Source organism: Mastigoproctus giganteus, chromosome 2 (assembly GCF_048544385.1).
Source record: "Mastigoproctus giganteus isolate SK-2022 chromosome 2, ASM4854438v1, whole genome shotgun sequence".
Classification (NCBI taxonomy): Eukaryota; Metazoa; Arthropoda; class Arachnida; order Uropygi; family Thelyphonidae; genus Mastigoproctus; species Mastigoproctus giganteus.
The window spans coordinates 2,418,664-2,436,406 of NC_143576.1; the positions used below are offsets into that span (position 1 = coordinate 2,418,664).

Here is a 17,743-nt window from a genome sequence, read left to right on the forward strand (position 1 = left end):
GAAAGTGTCTGCAATTCTGCTGAGACACGATAGGAGGGAGTATATGATGAGAGCCTTGTCGATCAATTCGGCCCCTGGAGACATTGTGCAAGGCTCAAGGGGTAGAATTTTTTTCAGCCTGGTCTGTGCTTGCTGACAAGAGAGACTGCTTCTACAGGGATGGGGTAAAAGAATATTTGCTGATGCTATCAAGGCAGTGTTAGGTGGGTCAGAAAACTGCTAGCTTGGGGGGATACACAGATTAAAAGGTTAACAGTGGCCGCAGGCAGAGGCAAAAGTGATTCTTGCACTGCTTCTATCAGAATGAGCAGCAGCCTGGAAAGCAAGGTAATGCAGATTTCCAGGACTGCTGGGAGTCATAGTAGAACAAGTAAATACATGGGCTGTATTAGGGTAACTAAGAGTGGGAACAGGTGCATGTATACGTGCATGTACACCAATGCTAGGAGTATAGTTAATAAATTTGATGAGCTTAAAGTGCTAGTCAAGACATCAAAGGCAGATATCGTTGGGATATCAGAGATGTGGTGTCACACAGATTATGAGAAATTTTTTGTAAAGGATGCAAAGAAAAACAGCAAAGACCTCTTTACTTATATAAACTATAAGAAGGAAGGGGATGAATCAGCTTGGTCCCACTGACATCGATGGTTTGACTGCTGATGATCCTGCTCAGGTAGCTGACAAACTGAATGAGTATTATGCATCTACATTCACACATACGAAGAGTAATTTAGGGAGGAGAATGCCAAAAGTTTATCAAACTCTAACAGGGAGCTTAATAATTTTGTAATAACTGAGAGCAAAGTGGATGGGATCTATCTAGTTATATTAAACGAGGTGGCAAAGGAAGTAAGAAAACCATTAGCCATAATTAAGAGAGCATCCTTGGATGTAGGGGAGGTCCACCGTGGACTGAAGATGTGCAAATGTATCATCAACTCACAAAGGGAATCAATGGGTGAAACGAGTAATTACAGACATGCTAGATTAACTTTTGTTCGGAGGAAAATAATGGAATCACTGGTTAAAGAAACATTGCTGAATCATCTCTGACAAGACTGCAGTAATAATTCAGACAGTAGGATTTGTGATAGGAAAGTCTTATCTGGCCAATTTGATTGAATACTATGATGTGGTCACAAAGGAACTGGATGCAAAAAAAATTTTGATATCATATACTTCGATTTCAGGAAAGCTTTTGGTACTTTTGCACAGGGAAGACTGCTGTACCAATTGGAGCAGTATAGCATTAAGGGGAAATTGCTACAATGGATAAATATATGGTTGAGTGGGAGAAGACAGATAGTGGTAATCAATGGACACTGCTCTTCCTTTATTAATGTTATTAGTGGAGTCCTCCAGGGTTCGGGGTTGGCCCATATATATATATATATATCATTATATATATATATATAATGACAGTATGCTAATTATTATTATTATTATTATTATTATTATTATTATTATTATTATTATCCATATTGTGCAAGGAAGCCTGTGGCTTATGCTGCACCAGCTTAAAAAAAATTTCTGAATTACCCCAAGAGAGAGAGAGAGAGAGAGAGAGAGAGAGAGAGAGAGAGAGAGAGTGTGTGTGTGTGTGTGTGTGTGTGTGTGTGTGTGTGTGTGTGTGTGTGTGTGTGTGTGTGTGTGTGTGTCAGAAGTAGAAGGGAATCACTAAGAAAGAGAAGAATGATGATATCCAGCTCAGGACCCTGGGTGTGCCAAGCCCATACTCACCAGACGTAAGCCCCTGGATTAGAAAAGTTGGGCAGATAAGCTGAAAAATGGCAGTTGATGCTTAACACTGACAAATGAAAAGTAATAAAGTTTGGGTAGAATAACCTCAGAAAAAACGTACCAACTGTGGTAGAGAATGAAGAAACTTGGAGGTAATTGCAGTCAGATATGAAGTTTTCTGAGCAGTGCAGACAGATTGTCCGAAGAGGTCATGGGGGGTCTTGTTAATGAAATAGCAATTTTGCTAGCAGGGATAAGGAGTACTGTATACATGGTTGCTAGAATCAGTACAGAGAAGGGCAACAAGAATGGTGAGGGGAACGAAGGGGTCCTCTTACCAAGAAAGGCTTACAAAGTTCTGCAAATTGCAGCATCTGGAAACTGTGAGGTGATCTGACTGAGGTGTATAAGGCCTTGAATGGGTTGAGCAAGGCTCAATGCTGATGAGATTCTTCTCCTTGCTCAATTTATGAACCTGAGGGGGCATAAATTCAAATTGAGAAAAGACAGTTGTTGAATAGATGTGCAGAAATTTTCCTTTAGCCAGTGGGTCATTGATTGCGGAACAAACTTTTCTGTCTTTCTGGAAATTAATAGCTTAAATTAAAGGAAGAACTGAATAAACTTATAAAGTGAATGGATATGTGAAATGGAAAGTTTTTTTTTTTTTTTTTTGGCTGATGCTTTCAAAATTTGGAAATTTGCTTTCAAGGATACATAAACTTGCTTTCTGGTATCATATGCCTCTATAATGCTAATGCTAACTTCAAAGTACTGTAGTACTGTGGGCTGGAGCAGCAGTGCATAGCACACGCTTCTTGATTAGACCAGGGTTCGAGCCCATGACCACCAAATACGGAGGATGCAGAAAGGTCAGGGAATGACCACCGCATATTCCAGGAGCAATATGGCCTTAGTTGCTAATGCTCCTAAAAACCAAATGACAAACAACAAACAAACATCAAGATGCTGAAGAACAAAATAACTCTAGGGTAAAGTCTGACAAGTTTTCTGAGCAGTATAGACAGGCTGTTAAGATAGTTCATAGCATTTTGTCAATGATATATAGAGGAACTTACCCAAGTGGGATAATGAAGTGACTATCCCATTGTACAAGATAATGGTGAGCTACATCTTAGACCACACTTGGAATACTTGTGTTCAAGTATGGAGACTGCATCTAAAAAAAAACAAATCAGAGCTTCTTGAAAGGGTGCAAAGACGGTTAACTCGCCTGGTGAGATCAGCAAAAGGGCGTCCTTATGAAGAAAGACTTCAAATATGTAAGTTGCAGAGTTTGGAAACTAGACACCTTAGAGGAGATTTTATTGAGGTGTTTAAGGCTCTGAGAGGCATCAGTAAAATGAACGAGGACAAAATTTTCAAGATTATAAATGAAGCTAGAACTAGGGTACATAAATTCAAGTTACGGGGGGAAATGTTTAGATTGGACTGCAGGAAGTTTTATTTTAGCCAGCGAGTTATAAATTACTGGAATAAGTTGCCTACATGGGTGGTACAGGCTGACAGTTTGGGGCAATTCAAAGGTCATCTGGATAGTACCTTCGGGTGAGGGAAGCGATATTATTTATTTTTTTTTATCATTGTTTTATTCGGGTTGTTTTTTTTTTTTTTTTTTTTTTTTTTTGGCTGGTGCAGCATAAGCCATAGGCTTTCTTGCACAAAGCGGCCATTACTAATACAATGCAGGCCTCGAATCTTCCTTTTAAGAAACCAACTCTATTGAAAGAGCAGCAAGATTACTCAGAGGCACAAAATTGTACTCTTACCAACAATGATTTCAGTTCTGTATACAATAATGTTTGGAAACTAGGCACCTGTGCAAAGCACTGACTGAAGTGTTTAAGTCATTAAATGGATTGAATAAACTGAATACTGAATGGCATCCTTATTATTTTTCAAACAATACACACGCGCGCACGTGCGCGCGCACACACACACACACACACACACACACACACACACACACACACACACACACACACACACACACACACAGGATATAAATTTAATCTAAAAAAAGTATGCTTGCAGGACAGATGTGAGAAAATTTGCTTTCAAGGGACATAAAATCGTACTCTTATCGTAAAAGACTTTGAAAACAGAATTACAGTAATGTTCCTGAGAAATGTCGCGAATACCGAAAACGCGAATACTGAGTTATGGCTCCCATAGTAAAAAAGGGGTTCCGTTCCAAAGTATGAAATATATAAGAAAAACTAGTCAAAAATTTTGTATTATATGTATGTATTATATGTACCTTCATAATATGACTATGTACATAGACAGTACCATAGTGAAATGCAAGCATATGGCATCGAAATGAAAATAAGAAACAATTTAATATTAATTGTAATATTTATTAGAAATTTCAAACAAATCTTTCAAATCAGTGCCTTTGCTAGCAAAAAAAACTTATCCTGCCAGTGCTATCACCAATTTCGCTAAAGTGTTGATAAAGGAGTTTTGTCTTTTCGCGAATGATGAGTGAACTCAACGGAATTTTATTTTGAGTTCGGTCTCTTCTATCCACAGATTTAAAGCGTTTTCCATTTTTTCTAATTTAACATCACGAGTTAGAGCAAATTTTTGAAGCAATTAGCGCGTTTTCAGGGACACTATGGCGGATTTTTTTCTTCCGATTTTTTGATTGATCGTACCGTTGACTCATTGATTTTATGTTTTGCCACTGAGGAGACACTTTCACCATTAGAAATTTGGTCTAATAACTCAATTTTATTTGCTAATGTCATCACCTTCTTTGATATTTTCACATTTCTCTTGTTATTCGTAGCCATATTTTTGTACGGGTTAGAAAGAACTTGTCCACAATAAATTCTCTTTCGTCCGTTAACATTCTCGAAAAAAGTCTGTTTTACACTGCAAAACGGTAGATTTATCACTTTTGTAAGCATATCAATTTATAAATTGATAAATTTATTCAATTTATAAGCATATAAATTAAAAGCAAACGACGAAAACTTCCATTACAAGCGCATAACACATACTGAACAAGGATTAGCGAAAAACATCCACGCTCGCGATTTTGTCACCCCTTTCCCCCCACCCACTGAGCACTGTTTTGACCGGTAAAGATAATTTTAGCCATGCCCATGTTTATTTATGGCGGATAATATTCACGGCGCTTTAAAATTCACATTTTTTTTTTAGGTTTCATTTTATATTAAATCAGCGATCGCGAATACGCGAAACCGCGAATACAGATACCGCGAATAGCGGGGGTTTACTGTATATGATAAAATACCACTAAATTACAGTGAACTTTATTAATTTAAGTAAGAGAGCAAAAAAATTATATAACAACCTTAGAATGTTAATTCTTACCATATTTATATTATTTGTTGGCACAATAGTTTTAACTGATGTTTCAAGGATTAGATCAATTGTACTTGGAACATATTTTTCAAAAAGAGAGGACAATTCCTGTTGTAACCATTCTGACTGCTGACCAAAACACCAACGTTCCCAGAATGGCCTATAACCTAAATTTTTTGGATCCACATACACCATTCCACAACGAGATACAGTAGCAGGAGATGCATACTGAAGGTCTCCAACCTAAAACAATGTAAAAATAAAAGTTACAAACTGAATTTCTTTTCTATAAAACTTCAGAACTATTAATTTTTTTAATAATCATAATAGAGGATAGAGTCATTCAATGTAGGGACTGCAATAGTCCATTCCTTCATTCCACATTATGAAAAGATTTTGAAGAGCACCGATGAAAATGCTTTTCAATCATATGTTATTGTCATAATATGTCAATCTCTTTCATAATTTGTAATTCCGTGTAGGTAAAAATGAACAATTTATTCTTTTGTCAACATGATATTTTATTTTGTGTGAACAGAATGAACAAGTGAACAAGTTCAACAAAAAAATGAATGAAATTAAATTTAAAATCTGAAAGATTTAATTTCTTTAATTTCTAAAATTATGGTATAATTTCATAAGTTGTAATAAGTATCTTCACATTAATGAAGATACTTATTACAACTCTTAATATTTTAATTCTACAGCTGATGGAAAACTGGATTATGAAAACACTACAAATACAGAGATCCTATATTTGTAGTGTTTCCTTAATTTGCAGTAGTATTATTCTGTAGTATTTATCCAGAGATAATAAGTTAAAACAGGGAATATTTTTAAAAAATTCTAAAAAAATCTATTAAAATCAGAGGCTTGGAGAGGTTTTATGGCAACTGATGGCAATGCAATTTCCCACCACACCACAACAATTACATAAATTTTGTACCAACAAATATAACACTTTGTGGGCACCAACCATACCATCAATTTTTTTATAAAACAATTTACATTTATTATCAGTATGCATAAAAATTAATATTATTTTTCTCTTTTACACATCAATAAAGAAAAATTTAAAATACTGAATTCTTTATTTTAAATATAAATAAATAAATAGTCATATCTAGGACTCTCACAATTCACCAGCATACCTTGAGACAGTGGCAAATGATCCTTGCAGCTAACCAATCACTACACCACTAAATGAAATAGTGTCCAATATTAACTCGAAACAGAAATAACAAATATCAGCAGAGATACAGGAAAAAATTTTATTTTATGGCAATTGATACATTTTCACAAATCTTCATTTGTGTAAAACCAAATCCAGTCCAGGAACAGGACACTGTACACTATAATTTATATACTGTAAATCCAAAATATGGGTTTTCTTCCACAATTTTAATTGTGCAAAAAATACATGAATGGAAAGCAGTAAACAGTAAAATTAATGAAAATAATATAATTTTATTTATTGCTTCAATTATAGGCAATAAATAAAACAAAAATGCTATTTCATTCTTTGTCCCTTTTGTCATCCTGTTGAACATATAAAATTTGTATTTTTATAAATGCAGGTTAGTCAATAAACACATTAGCATTAGGATTAGTAGATGCATATGAGCTTATGAAAGGCTTAAGTTCTGCAAGGTGCAGCATCTGGAGACTAAGCACCTGTGAGGTGATCTGATCGAGATGTATAAGGCCTTGAATGGTTTCAGCAGGCTCAATGCTGACAGAATACTTCCACTCAATCAGATTAAGAACCTGATTGGGCATAGATTCAAATTGAGGAAAGACAGTTGTAGAATAGATGTGCGGAAGTTTGCCTTTAGCCAGTGGGTAGTTGATTGCAGGAACAGACTTTCATCTGTTGTTGTAGAAGTTGATAGCTTAAATAAATTTAAGGCAGAACTAGACAAACATTTGGAGTGACCAGATGGGTGAAATGGGAAGGTTTCTTTTTTTTGGCTGATGCTGTACAAGATTGCTTTCTTGCACCGTAGGCCTCATCTAATGCTAATGCTAATAAGATGTAAGAAAGCAAGCTCACAGAGCATCGGCCAAAAAAAAAAAAAAAATTCACATTTCACCTATCATATGTTTCAATTCAAATGTTTGTCTAGTTCTGCCTTGAATTTATTTACGTAGTCAACTTCCACAACGAGAGATGCATATGCAGACGTCTGTTCCAGCAATCAACCACCTGCTAGATAAAGGAAAATTTCCGCAAATCTAGTCTACATCTGTCTTTCTTCAATTTGAATTTTTGTGTACTCAGGCAATCAATTTGGACAAGAGGAAGAATTCCAAAAGCACTGAGCTTGCTCAAATCATTTTTTTTTTTTTTTTTTGTTAGTTGTTGGCACATTGGCCGTACCTCCCAAAGTTTATGGGAGGTACTTTTCCCAAAGTACCTCCCAAAGTTTTTGCATTTTACTCTGATCTAAGCCCGAGGTGGGATTCGAACCTGCGACCTTTGGGTTGCCAGGCAGGCACTTTACCCAATTGGCTAGCCCGGTCGGCGCTCAAACCATTCAAGGCCTTATGCATCTCAATCAGATCACCTCACAGGTGTCTAGTCTCCAAACACTGCAATTTGCAGAATGTAAGCCTTTCTTCATAAGAGCAGCCCTTTGTTCCATCCACCAATCTTGCTGCCCGTCTCTGCTTCTTTTTACTCATTCCAGCAGCTCTATATTTATCTTAAAACGAGACCTCCGATTTGTGTTGTTGTTGTTATTTGGTTTTTAGGAGCATTAGCAACTAAGGCCATATTGCTCCGGGATATGCGGTGGTCATTCCCTGACCTTTCCACATCTTCCATATTTGGTGGTGACAGACTCGAACCCCAGTCTAATCAAGAAGCGTGTGCTATGCACTGCTGCTCCTTCCCACCTGGCTACGGAGACGCCCGTAGCCAGGAGGGAAGTACTCAAGGTGTGGCCTGACCATTGCCTTATACAAGGGGATAATTAACTCCTTATCTCTGTTGGAAAAATTCCTGTATATCATTGACAAGACACCATGAGCTACTCTTGCAGACTGTCCGCACTGCTCAGAAAACTTCATGTTTGACTGCACAATTACCCCTAGGTCTTTTTCATTCTCCACTACCCTGAGTGTAGTACCACACCATTAATATGTTACTCTGGGGTTAATTCTACCCAAGTAGAGTAATTTACATTTGTCAATGTTAAACTTCAGTTGCCATCTCTCAACTGATCTGCTCAATTTTTCTAGATCCTGTTGCAGTAGCATACTGTCATTAGTGTCATTAACAACACTACTAACCTTCGTGTCATCTGCAAACTTGGACATTAAGCCTGATATACCTTCATCAATATCATTTATAAATACAGAAAACAAAAATGGGCCAAACTCCAAACCCAGGCTGACTGCTGTAATAACATTAGTCCACGAAGAGAAGTATCCATTGATTACCTCTCTCTGACTTCTCCCATTCAACAGTCCCTTTATTAATAGCAGCAACTTGCCCGTAATGCCGTACTGCTCCAATTTGCACAGTAGCCTTCCATGCACAGCAGCATCAAAAGTAAAATCTAAATATATGATACAAAAATTATATTTTGCATTCAGTTCCTTTGTGATCACATCCTAGTATCCAAAAAAATTTGTCAGACAAGACTTTCACTTAACAAACACATGCTGTGTCTGAGCTACAATTGCAGCCTTGTCTATATAACCAACCATTTCTTCTTTCACCAGTGCCTTGGCACCTCCGTAGCCAGGTGGGCAAGAGCAGCAGTGTGTAGCACACGCTTCTTGATTAGACCGGGGTTCGAGCCCGTGACCACCAAATACGGAGGATGCGGAAAGGTCAAGAAAAGACCACCGCATATCACCAGAGCAATATGGCCTTAGTTGCTAATGCTCCTAAAAACCAAATAACAACAACAACACCAGTGCCTCCATTAATTTCCCTACAACGGCAGTTAAACTAACAGGTCTGTAATTACATGTTACACACACTTTAATCCCCTTTTGTGAATTGAGGACACATTTACCCATCTCCAGTCCATGGGGACCACCCCTGAGTCTAAGGAAACCCTCATAATTGTGACTAAGGGTTTTCTTACTTCCTTTGCTTCCTCCTAAAATATAACGGTATAGATCCAATCCAAACCAGGTGATGCTTTTATGTTTAACTTCAACAATTACCCCAGGGGCTCACATATAGTGAGTATGGGCTTGGCACACTCAGAAGTCCTGAGACAGATATCACCATTCTTCTCTTTCTTGGTGATCTCTCTCTCTCTCTCTCAGGGTAACTCAGGAATTTTTTTTGGCTGGTGCAGCTTAAGCCTCAGGCTTCTTTGCACCATATGGCTAATAATGTTAATAATAATTCCTCCTCTTGGCTCACAATTATTATTAGAAAATCATTTAGCTTCCTGCCAGGGTTTGATAAACTTCTGGCATACCCCTCCCTGAATACTTCCTCATGTGTGAATGTAGATGCTGAATACTAAGTTTGGCAGCTACCTGAGAAGCATTATCAACAGTTGAATCATAGATATTAGGTGGACCAATCTGATTCATCCAGCTCATTCTAGAGTTTACATAAATAAAGAACTCTTTCTGTTTTTCTTCACACCTTTTGCTAAGGATTTCTCATAATCTGTCTTCGCCTGACTAACCTCCTTTGTGACTTGATTACAGTTCAGCTTATATCTAGAACAGGCTTCTGTGTCACCTGATAGTTTATATGCATCCCGTACATTTTTCTTCTCTGCCACAAGTCTCATTTATTCATCTGATATCCATTTAGGCCTAAACCTTGAACAACATTTCTTAGTTGGTATGGAAAGTCTAGTAGCTTCCAAGATTAAATCTTTGAGTGCTACCCATTTAGAATTTGATGTTGGTAACATCATCAGTTTGTCCCACTGTTTAAAATTTAAAAACTGTCTGAGGTCACTGCAGTCTCCTTTACAAAAGCAAAAATACTTCCCTTTACCCCAGATGGCAGTTATTTCTTTGAGTGAATCCCATATCAGCACACTGTGATCACCTAGTGGTTCCTTAATCTGCAGATTCTTAATGCATGAACAATCACTGCAGATAATGAAATATAGAGTATTACTCCCTCTGGGTGCTTCTCAAACATGCTGCTGTAAGAAACTACAATCCAATATATCCATAAAAGCCTTGCTTGTGCACAAGTGACCTATCCACAAGTTCCAGTCAATATCTTGGAAGGTAAAATCCCCCATTATAAGACAATCTGATTTACAAAAGCAAAAATATTGAGAGGGCGTTGAGTGCCGTTATAAGTGAAAGCAGTGAATCTCAAGGTCCAAAAAATATAAGCGTTTTGAAAACTATTGCCATTTTATTTACTTAATTGTCATATTATATTGTACTTCATAATTAGCTTTATAGTCCTAGTAATGCTCATTATTTTTATTTTTTATTTGGATACCACTAAATATACGTAAAACCTTTGTTTCATTCGAATGAAGCTGCCATTGTTATGATATAGAGTTAGCTGGAAAAATAAAAGGTTACCCAGTTGGGTATGGGGTATTTATCGCAATAGTAACTTATGCATGCAGGGCATGGAGGATATGCTGTGCAATATATGGCGCAGCACAGCAACAGATGCCAGGCTGCCATTGTGATAAGAAATTCTGAGATTGCTGTCACACAGGTTGCCTCATTAACTTTCTCACATGTAGTATGTGTTGAATTGTTGGGGTCATTTGGAAGGCTATATCTGATTAATGTGTATTGTCGATTTAGTGATGAGCCACATATCTACTTAGAATATATTGACAAAGTGTGTCAATTTAAGAAATAATCACTCATTATAGAACTCAATGCGAATACAAAATCTGTATGGTCGGGAGGAGCAGAAACAGATGAGTGGGTGGACTGTTTGAAGATTGCTTTATGGCAAATAGATTAGAGATTTTGAATAGATCTGAGCAGTTACCCACATTTGCCTCCACACTGGGTGAGTCGTTTATAGATGTGACAGTGTATAGTCAATCTATATTTAATAGATTACAGAGCCACCCCTGGATGACTGGTCCACCAGTGACCACTGAGTCATTTTATATGAAGTAATAAAGGCAAGAATGAGTATTGAGATTGAAGATACTGAGAGATATCTGGTTTCATTGGTGAGCTTGAGTGAATTTGATTGGATATTGACACAGAATGGACTATGATAATCCAGAGAAAGTGGAATGGCAACCTGGATCCCGTGAGGGTGAGGTTATTAACTCAATGGTTTATATGTTCTTCTGATGGTGCTATGAGGAAGGGTAGGAAGGTAAGTGCCTTTGTGGAGTGTTGAACTGGCACAACTTCAGAAGAGAGTCCTAAAGGCCAGGTGTCGTTTTCGGAGATTTAGACTCAAGACTTAATAGAAATGGAGGTATATAAAAGAGAATACATGGAAATTAAGAAGGAATATGTTAAAAGAATAAGAATAAATAAAAATAAATGTTGGCAGGATAATGTCCAACAAGAAGGCAATTATGGATAAGCTTAAAATTGATAAAGTCCAAAGTACTATTCAAATAGATGGAAGAACAGCACTTGGCTGGAGGGACACATTGCAACAAATATTAAGTACATTGTTTCAGGAGGATAATATCGAGGGGGATACTGAAATTCAGGGATTAAATGAAGCCTATTCTAATGAAGAAAATATGGAGTGCTTCACAGTGCGGGAGCTCATGGAGGCTGTTTAAAATGTAAAAATAGGAAAGCACCAGGAAAGGATAAGACTGTGGTGAAGTTGTTAGATATATGGTTAAGAAGAGACCTTAAGTGTTATTGGAAATGTATAATGAACGTGTAAGAGAATGTGTTTTTCCCACTAGTTTGGAAAGACGCAGAAATAAAATTAATATTGAAAAATGTGGATAAGGATTCAAGTGATCTTCGATCATATAGGCCAGTGGCACTTTTGTCTGCTCTGGGCAAAGTGCTCAAAAGGCTTTTGATCTGTAAACTAAATAACAAATACAAGAATAATGGCTTAGAATCAGAATACCAGTATGGATTTAAAAAGGGAAGGTCAGCTGAAGATGCGATATTTGATGTTATAGAAAAGGCAAGATTGTCTCTCGAGAAGTATGTCATTGGGGTGTTTCTTGATATTCAGAGAGCATTTGATGGCCTATTGTGGGAAAGTATACTGAGGCAACTTAGACAGGCTAAGAGTCCCAACAACCTATATCGTTTGATACAAGGTTATCTGCAAGATTGCTGGGTCACAGTTAGAACCAAGTTCTCAAAAATAAGGAAAGAAGTGATACGTGGTGCTCCACAGGGTTCCATTCTGGGATCTTATATGTGGAATTACGTGTTAGATGAATTAAGTCAGGAAGAATGGCTTGTGACTTGGTGGCCTATGTGGCTGATGTGATTGTACTGATATATGCGGATTCAAGGTCAGCATGGGAGCAAAGAGCCAAAAGTACACTGGATAGAATAACTGAATGGATGAGAATCCATAAGTTGATGGTGTACCTCACCAGGACTAAGGCCTTGATGCTAAAGGGAAAATTTAGTGGAAATAGGCTCCCTGTAATCAAGGTATGAGGCATTGGCCCTGTCTTGGTAATGAGGTACCTAGGAGTGGTGCTTGAAGAGAGACTGAGTTTTGTCATGCATACAGAGTTTTTAAGGAATAAAGTTAAGAAAATTTATGCCAAGATTAGGGGTATAGTAAGAGTAAAATGGGACTTGAGAGGAAGGGTGCTGGACATCCTATATAAATGTGTGTTTATCCCAATAGTAACTTATGCATGCATGGGGGATATGCAGTGCAAAATTCCCATGTGAGGAGGAAATTAATTTGCCCTCCTTACCTTTACAAGGGCAAGTAGAATGGTAACAAATGATGCACTACAAGTTATCTCTGGAAGAGAGCCTGTGGATTTAATTATAGCCATTAAGAGTTTGCAATATACCACAGGAAGGAACCACACTCATACGATCTTAGGGATAAGATCATGTCCTTTAAATTTGAAAGTATATACCAAGTTGGATATAAAGGAGGAGAAAAAGAGATAATTAATATATGGCAAGATCGGAAGAGTGGATCTAACCTAGTAGATCTAAGGCAAGAAAATGGCCTACAATGGGGGTGAAGCAGACTAAGTTAGTCACTGGGCATTGCCTGAAATTGAGATTAATGGAATTAGGTCTTGAGGAAGAAGTAAGATGTATATGTGATGAAATAGAGGACAGCTTTCATGTTCTCTTGCAGTGGAATATGAAGATTTAAGACAGCAGGCGTTTCAGAAAATTAGTTACCTTTCCTTGGAGCACTTGGAGATTTTTTAAGTATAAAGAGTTTTACGTGGAATTTTTATGGTTTGCACAAAGGGTTTTTATAAGACATTTACAAATGTATGATTTTATAATGTAAAAACGTACACATAATAATTGTAAATATTTGTATATAGTTCTACGCTTGGAGAACTTTAGACGGATAGTTTCGAATCATCATAAGTTAAGGCTAAGAGAGTGGAAACCCACCTCCCCGTGGCAGATGTTTTTACCATGCTGCTATGCCTGACTGGCTCAGGTGGCAGCAGGGGAGTGTTCAAATATGTTTTAGATTATTGGCATCAATGAGCTTTTGCTCAGGGGTATGCCTTAAGTTAAATATGATGATGATGTTCAGATTTGTTCTGGGAAGGCTTCTGAGTTTCTGATGGTATTTTTTGGTCAGACAGGCCTTGATTTCTTTGTGCTGTAACTGCTGAACCAGCACCATCACCAGGTATTTGTAGGTCTCTCCCTATGTCTAGCTATGGTGGGAAACTGCAGCTGGCAGATTCGGGCGACTAATTTTCCCTAATGGGGTACACTTTTTCTCAGTGTGGGGTTAGAATTCATTGGGTAGACTTTTTCTCAGTGTGGGGTTAGAATTCATGGGGCAGAATTTTTCTAAGCATGGCCTGAGCTTGTTAACAGGAGAGATTGCTTCTACTGGGATGGGATACATTTAAATCAAAGGAGTGCAAGAACATTTCCTGATGCTATCGAGGCAATGTTAGGTGTGTTGGAAAACTGCTAGCTTGGGGAATTCACAGACTAATAGATTAACAGTAGCTGCAGGCAGAGGTGAAAATGATTCTTGCACAGCTTCTATTGACATCAGCAGCAGCAGCCTGGAAAGCCAGTATGCTGCTACAACAGGATCTAGAAAAGTTGGGTAGATGGACCAAGTGGCAACTTAAGTTTAACATTGACAAATGCAAAGTACTGCATAATGGGTAGCAGTAACCCCAGAGAAATTACCAACTGGGTGGTGTTACACTCAAGGTAGTGAAGAATGAAAGAAATATGTGGGTAATTGTGCAGTCAGATATAAAGTTTTCTGAGAGTGCAGACAGGCTGCCAGAGTAGGTCATGGGGTCTTTTCAATGATATACAGGAATTTTTCGAGCAGGGATAAGGAGGTGATTATCCCCTTCTATAAGGCAATGGTCAGGCCACACCTGTGTACAGGTCTGGAAGCTTCGTTTTAGGAAGGATGAGATGTAGAGTTGCTAGAATGAGTACAGAGAAGGGCAACAAGACTAGTGAAGGGAACAAAGGGGTACTCTTATGAAGAAAAGCTTAAGTTCTGCAAATTTCAGCTTCTGGAGACTAGGCACCTGCAAGGTAATCTGATTGAGGTGTATAAGGCATTGAATGGATTGAGCAGGCTCAATGCTGAGGGGATTCTTCCTCTTGCTCAGATTACAAACCTGAGGTGGCACAGATGCAAACTGAGGAAAGACAGTTGTTTTTCGTGGTCTTGGTAAAATCATTTTTCACCATACCAAATACATAACACTTGATGGCTCCCATAGTCTTCTGATGATTATGTTGTTGTTGTTTTTGTTGGATTTATTGGTGCATCAGCAACAATGGCTATAATGCACATCTGATAATTATGTTAGAAGAACAATTCTGATGCCAAAAAGCTCTAGGTCCTGATGAAATTTCTCCACTTGTTCTCGAAACCTTTGCTTCTTGAACTTGCACCTGTTCTGTGTTGTCTTTATATTTTGTTCTTGTTCCTGTTCTGAGTTGCCTTTATACCCTGTTCTTGTTCTATTTTGTCCAATATAGCCATTTTCCACTTTCTTATTCCATTGGTGCTTTTATTTCTTTCTGCTTGGAATATGCTCATATCAAGTTAGTTCCGAAAAAAGGTTCTCAAAACCGTCAATCTGATTGATGATCACCAATATGGATCCTGTTAGAGTAAATCCACTAGTGATATACTGGCTTATGTTACTCATCTTTGTCTATGATAGAAATGATTAGTGAAACTCAAACAGTTCATCTTCACATTTTCTAAGACTTTTGGTTGTGTTTGATGAAGTCTTTCTTCGAAAGAAGTTCCCAACTTACAGATTGTTGAATATTCGTTTGCGCATAAAAAAACCTGAGTATTTTTTCTCACTCTCGGCATTACTTTTCTTCTAAATTTATTCTGTATATCTCAAATAAACTCTATCAGGGAATATTGTTCCAACATCTGTATTGTTGTTTATATCTATTTCATGAAAATTATAATCTACAAAAATTCAAGTCTAATGTCAAAAAGTACCTTCTGTCTTTTCAGCTTTCAAGCACTGAATGCTACTGATAGGTTCTTATAAATTTCACGTTTAGTGGATTCATGAAAAATTGGAAATAAATAAATAAAAAAGCCTAATACTTTGTTTCTGTGAATCCAATTGCACATATGTTTTCAAGATAACTTGCTGAATATAACTGTTGTCTTGAACTATTAATTGTATACCACCATGGAATATTTTATTACAATCATTACAGACCATGCACATATAACACATATAGCTGATACTGCCTACCACTGGCTGGCCTAATATATGGTATGTTCAATTTAATTTTTTGGGTTCACTGCAGCCATTGAAATGGACATTTTTTTTTGAGATGACAAAGATCGCACAATTGTACTGACTTCGAACAATGGCTATTTCAATGTAAAAAAAAGCAAAAAAAAAATCATTTAAAAAAGTTAAGTTATATATCTAAATGTGAAACTCTGATAGATACACACTGTTGCATGTACTTTATGCTTATTTCACAGCTAAATATATAACATTAGTTTCTTTTTCTGCAGCACTTTGCATTTTAAATGGATTAATTTTCTAAACAGTCTTAATGGGGGATACAATAATCTAATCCTGAATAATATGAGGAGTTATTCAAGTAGGGGAATGCCAGAAAGGTATTAAACTCTGGCAGTGAGCTAAATAATTTTGTAATAATTGACAGCAAAGTGAAGCAGAAACTATTGAAGATAAACACAAGAAAGGCACCTGGGGTGGATCGGATCTATACAGTTATATTAAAGAAGGCAGAAAAGAAAGTAAGAAAACCCTTAGCCATAATTATGAGAGCTTTCTTGAACTCAGGGGAAGTATCCATGGACTGGAGATGTGTAAATGTGACCCCAATTCAATGGAGGATCAAAGGGTGACAAGTAATTACAGACCTGTTAGATTAAATTCTGTTCCAGTGAAATTAATGAAGGCACTGGTCAAAGAAGCACTGCAGGATCATCTAGACAAGACTTCAGTTATAGTTCAGACACAGCATGGGTTTGTTAAGGGGAAGTCTTATCTGACCAATTTGATTGGATACTAAGATGTGGTCACAAAGGAACTGGATGCAAAGAATAGATTGCAATTTGATATCATCTACTTGGATATTAGGAAGGCTTTTGATACTGTTGCACATGGAAGGCTGCTGTACAATTTGGATTAGTGTGGCATTGGGGCAAATTGCTGCTAAGGATAAAGGGATGGCTGAGTGGGAAAAGACAGAGAGTGGTAATCAATGGACACTGCTCTTCGTAGACTAATGTTATTAGTGGAGTCCCCCAGGTTAAGTGTTGGGTCCATTGTTGTTTTCTGTATTTATTAATGATATTAATGAAGGTATATCAAGCTTAATGTCTAAGTTTGCAGACGATACAAAGGTTGGCAGGGTTGATAATGACACTAATGACAGTACATTATTGTAACAGGGTCTAGAAAAGTTGAGCATATGGGTTGAGAGGTGGCAACTGAAGTTTAACATTAACAAATGCAAAGTACTGCAAATGGGTAGCAGTATCCCAAGAGTACCATATCAACTGTGTAGTACTACACTCATGGAGGTAGAGAATGAAAAGGACCTAGGGATAATTGTGCAGTCAGATATGAAGTTTTCTGAGCAATGCAGATGGTCTGCAACAGTAGCTCATGGTGTCTTGTAAATGATATACAGGAATTTTTCTAACAGGGATAAGGACATAATTATCCCCTTGTAAAAAGCAATGGTCAGGCCACACCTTGAGTATGTATACAAGTATGGAGGCCTCATTTTAGGAAGGATGTTGACCTGCTGACATAAGTACAGAGAAGGGCAACAAGATAAGTGAATAGAACAATGGATTGCCCTTATGAAGAAAAGCTTAGGTTTTGCAAATTACAGTGTCTGGAGACTAGGTACCTGAGAGGTGATCTGATATAGGTGTATAATTGCTTGATGTTTGTGGAGCAGTCAGGTACGGGACATGATACTGCCATGGGGGATGTCTTTGTGTGTGCGCGATGCAAGGAGTGTAAGGAAATCAGGCGACAACTCA

The 17,743-nt window shown here is 37.5% G+C and overlaps 1 protein-coding gene across 1 annotated transcript in view; it reads right to left on the reverse strand.

The window, feature by feature from the left end:
* Dhc98D (Dynein heavy chain at 89D) overlaps positions 1-17,743 on the reverse strand; it is a 971,787-nt gene that overhangs the window by 609,345 nt on the left and 344,699 nt on the right. The window contains exon 25 of the mRNA XM_090387912.1: positions 5,110-5,343. Within this exon, the coding sequence (XP_090244038.1) occupies positions 5,110-5,343 (234 nt within the window). The remainder of the gene's footprint in view (positions 1-5,109; positions 5,344-17,743) is intronic.